The 6,000-nt window shown below is 36.7% G+C and overlaps 1 protein-coding gene across 2 annotated transcripts in view; it reads right to left on the reverse strand.

Moving 5' to 3' along the window:
* Positions 1–6,000, reverse strand: part of plxnb2b (plexin b2b) — a 197,477-nt gene that overhangs the window by 10,377 nt on the left and 181,100 nt on the right. For both annotated transcript variants that reach the window (XM_014021273.1, XM_014021272.1), the window contains 5 exons: positions 5,795–5,951; positions 4,777–4,877; positions 2,364–2,448; positions 1,846–1,997; positions 1,445–1,602 (listed from right to left, as the gene is read on the reverse strand). In XM_014021273.1, the coding sequence (XP_013876727.1) occupies positions 1,445–1,602; positions 1,846–1,997; positions 2,364–2,448; positions 4,777–4,877; positions 5,795–5,951 (653 nt within the window). The remainder of the gene's footprint in view (positions 1–1,444; positions 1,603–1,845; positions 1,998–2,363; positions 2,449–4,776; positions 4,878–5,794; positions 5,952–6,000) is intronic.

Here is a 6,000-nt window from a genome sequence, read left to right on the forward strand (position 1 = left end):
TATCTTGTGAGCTTATGTCATGAAATGAAGTAAATGACCTGACCTGAGAGTTGGTCCAAATCTATTGATTTACAACTCATTGGAGAATACAAGATTTGAGCTTACATTTGGTTTTACATTATGTTTTGCTTTGTTCATTGGTTTGTTTTTCATCCAGACAGTAATGATCGGTCCTGCTTGAACAGGCTTCACTTGCACAATGGTTAAGAGATGTATAATGAGTTCAAACAAAGGTTATAATAGTTTTGGATTTTTCATTATAGTTTAGTTGTATTTTGTTGTGACTTTTTTTTCTTAATTCAGTTAGTTTTAATTAGTTTTTACAGTGGATTTGCCAGTTTTTATTAGTTATTATTGCATTATAAAATGCTTAGTTTTAGTTTAGTGTTTATAGTTTGAATAACCCTATTTGCAAATGTATTCTCAAGCTTGTGATGTTCCTGTGAGTTAACTAACCAACAGTTTTTTTGGTCGCTAGTTAAAACAGTCCATTATAGCAACACCTTCCTAAAATAAAAGCGTAACTCAATTTTGCCAAAAAAAGTACTTGGGCAATTATTTAAGGACGATGACAATAGTTGTCTCTAACCTGGTGCTGCTTGTTGCTTGTTTTTCACAGGAGCTACTGAGATAATTTAGTGTGTTAAGATAGTCATAGTTAGACATCTTGTGTGAGCTTGATTCATGCAGTTTTTCCCTTGAGAAGTTTTCCACCCGTTTTCTCACCTGTTTCCACTACAAGACACTTGCTTATTTTTCTCGCAGTCATATTGAAATAAATCCCAAAGTGGACATCGCTTTTGAACTTTTGTTGTTGTCATTTGGCAGATGATGCTGAGCAGCAGCAGACTGTGAACAAGTGTTGTTACAGACCATGAGGTGCTGTAAGCTGCCCACAGCTAATGTGAAACTACTCAATTAAAAATAATAATAATAAATAAAATTTGACAAACACTAAAACTAAGGATATTTCATCTATAATTTCAGTTAGTTTTAGTTAGTTTTGTAAAAAAATCATACATTTTTAGTTAGTTATCGTTTTTTCATTTTATTACAGTTTTTATTTTAGTTAACTAAAATGTTTTTTCAATTTCAGTTTTGTTATTTAGTTAGTTTTAGTTAACTATAATAACCCTGGTCCAAACCACAAAAGGCATCAGCTGAGATACAGACTTTTGTTATGAAGGTTTATTTGGAAAGATTTATCTACATTTAGGCAAAGGCAGCAAAAAAAAAAAAAAAAAAAAGAGCCTAGAAATTTGTTATTTGTGTTTTTGCTGGCAACATTTAAAGCACCAAATCATTTGCTATGTTTTTCAGCATAGCTGAAGTGAGTGGTTTCTCACCTTTTGTGAAAATAAGGTAAAAATGTAAAATTGGTACATCAGTAAATAGTCTGGCCTGACTATGACAGTAGCTGTGTAAAGTTAAATTGAAATCGGACCTGTTAGTCTTCCAGATATGGATGGTCTCCTCGTCCACACATTGCTTCAGTGCTTGCTCATCCAGAAAGTCAAAGAAATATTTGACAGCTGGTGGCACAACGGCTCCAGAGCACAGCACACTGCGGAAAAAGTCATCCACAAACTGCTGGAGTGTTCCCTGAAAGAGACCCAAATTTAACGTTAGACCGGCCAACAAAAGAGAGGACATCCAAAAACATCTACCCCTTGAGACAGAGACAACTTTTTTATAGTGACTACAGTATTTATTATTCTGTTTAATACCACTACTGAATTGGCAACAACTTAAAAACCTTTGTTAGAAAAACAAAAGTAAGCACTGCAATACCGAATTACAAACCTAATATCTCAACACATAACCAGTTTTATGTTGAAGCTCTACCTTAACAGAGAGTAACCGTGTCAGATAGATCTCTGTAATGGCTTTGGTCATCGACTTGTCCTTTATACTTCCTCGTTTAGATTTGATCTCATCCAGTTCGTCTGCTGGCCTCACCAAGTGAAACACTTTATCGTCGTCCAACAGAGCATTTCCTGTTGTAGAGAAACAATGCTTTTAACTTTCTTGTAATTACTCTTGGTTTTTTTTTTTTATTCAAGCACATCCTCACAAAACATTTTCAGATGATTAAAAATAGGAGGGACGTTTGTTGGAAAGCAGAGAATGAACAACTCTTCTGAAATACATATTAAAACGATGAGAACAAAGGCATTTACAATTTTGGCAGGATCTAAAAGTGTGCAACACATAAAACAACATGTTTTAGCATATTTAATTAGAGAGAGAGGGAGAGAGAGAGAGAGAATATATTTAAAAAGCCCAGAGGAAAGAAGACAAAAGCAACTACACATGTGCTCTGGGTAATGCAGATGTGTTTGGGTGTGCTGGGAAATACATACGCTCTTCGTGATTTTCCTGGTTCTGGTCATAGTTCTGCTGCGTATGTACTACCCGGGACAAAACTAATGTGGCATTATCTCGTACCTACAGGAAACAGAAGACTTTAGTGAGGAAAACGTACCTTAAAATCCCAAAGATGTATTTTGAAAACCTTTCCATTTAACTGTCGCTGTAACTACAATCAGCAGCCTTTTAAGTGCTTCTAAACTAATTCTAAATAATTTACCAAGATATTTGCAGGACGGTTTTGATATTGCCCCCATTACTGACCCCACAGATACACTGATAAGCACTACTCTGACCCACCCAATGCATCTACAGCAGTAAGTTGTGATTTAACACCTGCGAGACCGCAAAGGGAAAGATCAAAAGAGGTAGAGTTGCTTTGAAAGAGGTAGATTTAAGTGGCTGAGAAGAAGGACAAGCAGGGGATACTGTTGAGTGACCTTTATTTTCTAAGAATCAATACAGTGGCAAGAAGATTTAGTGGCATTCAGTCGTCTTTGGGATAACACAAACGTGAAGCAAGGCAAGACAGCAGGAGTGAGAAGACAAAAAGAAGTGTTCTAAATCTGAAGACTATTAAAAAAACTTTGCAATGCCATCAATTTTGTATCACTAACTCTTTTCATGGATTGTATGCAGGACTCAGTTATAGGTGCTGCCACCTTGTACTTTTGAAGCCAAAGTCTGCATTTTACTAACTTCACCTGCTCCCATCCACACAAACATGGTATTACATGACCTTTTATTTTAAGAATTAAATAACTAAAAACTGCTAAACGTATTAGACAAATTAGTATTTCAACAAAAATATATAACTACATAATGCAGCAAACACACAAACACAAAAAAATCAAAGATGTATTATTTTATCTTATTTAGCCATGGTAATGTTCTATTGTCCATGTGGAGGAGGAAGACTTAGCGCTGCTTCTTTTTGTTACATACTGATGGGTGGAGGCATGTGAGTAAATACTCCATCAAATGTTTTTCCTTCTCTCGTTGTTGAGAACTGAAGCCAACAGGTCACATTTGTAAGAGACAACATGTACTTTTGGGATCACAATCTGTGCACTGGGTGGTGGGGCTTTAAGTTCTACCTACTCCCCAACACACAACCATGGTAAACCTAAACCTTCTACTACAACTATCCTGTGGGAACACTTCCAGTTTCAATTTCCAGGTTTCCATATGATGTCTGATTATTCTTTACATGTTGATGAGACCAGCCTACAAGGAAGCTGGTCATATTCTGGCTTTAATTTCTGGGTTCCCGTTGCAGGTCTTAAAATAAAAATTTAACATCCACGCTAATACACAGGTTGCAGCCTCTTGAGGCTGTTGAATATATAAGTCTGCCTGCCAATAGCATAGCATTGAGAAAAACTGCGCTGTTCCTTATACTCTGTGTTCTGTGATAGAAGTTACCACTCAAAGTTCTAATTACACATCACCATTTGAGAAAGTGACGAAACTATCTGTAAGACAACAGCAATCTAATTTAATCTGAACCCTTTTGGACAGTTTCTTAAACTGAGATTGTCCATGGAGCTATCTACAGTAGATAAAATACAATTTGTTCATAAAAATCTGCTTGATGGATCTCAAACAACACATAAAAGAATCCAAGTGTAATTCTGCTAACTTTTAATGCTATCCTTCAGAACATGCCACACTTTAAGGCATACCAAACACCATCTAAAAAGGAGGATTTGCAGTCAGAGCAGATATAAATATTAATACATGAGTCAGGTCACATTCATTGTTGCATAATTTTTACATTACATTTGCAACTGAATGCTATGTGTGGTCGTAAGCAAGAGGAAGAGGAGAAATGTCCTTGTCATGAACACTTTGTCTTATGGAAGCTTTTGAAGGCCATGTTTGTGGGCATTTTGGATTCCATTTAAACCAGATTTAAAAATGGTAAATACAAGCAAATGTACTGCAAATCACTGCTACCGTGAGGATTATATTTCTACTTAATTGTATTAACGGATTTACTCAACCTGAATGGACTTTCACAGTTTACAGATTCTTTTATGACATTTTCAGAGTTTTTGACTGAAATAAACATTTCTTTTTAGTTTCAACACTTTCATGTGATGGTGGTAAACGGTGCTTGATTTAAACATTTGATGGGTTTTTGAAGATGGATACAAACAACTCAGTAAGTGCTAATGTATTCAAGTTTAGAAAAAAAAGCGCATACAGATTACATGCAAATCTCTGCAATGTACAACTCAGAATGACTGAGACGGTGCAAAAACATCAGGCTGGGTTTACTTCTACACATTCATTTAGCTATTATCTCTGCATACTTATCAAATCCCCCTTTTTATTTTTTGTATTTGTCTTTGTCAAAATATAGTTTGTAAAATTGCAGTAATACGTTCTGTCAGCACTCACATTGTAATGGGCCAGAGTGTTGATGCGCCTCCACCTGCCTTCCTTCTGGGAGGTCAAGTCCAGATCTGATAAAATCTGTCCCGTTGAACCGGGGCGCCACTCTGTCAAGGTAGGAAGAGAACAAAAGGTGTTTTGTGATGCTGGCTCAAGTGTTGCAGTAGCTTTTTATTATTATGTTATTCAAATGTTATATCAGAATGAGCCACTGTTACTACGAGGTTACTCTGTAATAATGTGATTTTAAACAAATTCGGCTATTCATCCTGCTTTGTGACCACCCTTCTCCTGGGATTTAGAGACAGTGATGAAGTGACACATTCCTATTTCATGAATAATTTAAACTCAACTCCCAAGCTGTGATTTGCACCACAGTGCTTTGTGCATAACTGCAGACTAGAGCCCAACACACCACATGTGACATACTGTGCAATTCATTTACAAGCACCATCAAATACAGGGGAGGAGGGTCGTTTTTATTCACCACGAACAAAGAGGATTCTCTGCTATCTAAAAATGTATAAAGAAAATGAGATCTGTGGCATGATGGGAATATAAACAAGCTTTGATGTTGGAAAACGTCTGTGGAGCTTTAGTCTTTTAAGTCCATCCCCAAGGTTTTTGACTACAGCAGTGAGCCAAACTTGAAAGATTTTTTTTAATATTTTGATTTTGCTGACAATGAATTACTTCTTAACCACAAAAAAAGTTTTGTATGTTTAATTTTAAAGCAGGAACAGATTTGCTAAATCAATATAAAATATACAGAAAAAGCTTAAATGAAACAATAGTAGGGCCCTATCATTTCCATGATTCCAGTAAAAAACGCTGAATTTAAAGGATTTCGCTCATTTGGGCGAGTTCCTGACGTATCTTGGCTGCTACAAACTGAATTTGGGACAAAAATAAAACAAATTTTATAGAACCATAAATAAAAAAAGCACTTTCCAATTTGACTTTTTGTCACATTTCTGGTCATTAATGGATTTCTCTTGGCCTCTGGTCTCTCCTCCCGACTCACCCAGAGTGACGCTGTCAACCTTCGGCCGCTGGGAGTACGGCACGTTTCTGTACACCTGCTCAATGATCTTCTCTTTCACCTGTGAGATGGTGTCACAGTTCAGCACCTTGACGGGCGTCACATCGGGGCCCTCGCCTTGCACCAGCACTTGCAGGGTCTGACAACACACACACACACACACACACACACACACACACACACACACA

This window comes from Austrofundulus limnaeus, unplaced genomic scaffold (genome assembly GCF_001266775.1).
Source record: "Austrofundulus limnaeus strain Quisiro unplaced genomic scaffold, Austrofundulus_limnaeus-1.0 Scaffold285, whole genome shotgun sequence".
Lineage (NCBI taxonomy): Eukaryota > Metazoa > Chordata > Actinopteri > Cyprinodontiformes > Rivulidae > Austrofundulus > Austrofundulus limnaeus.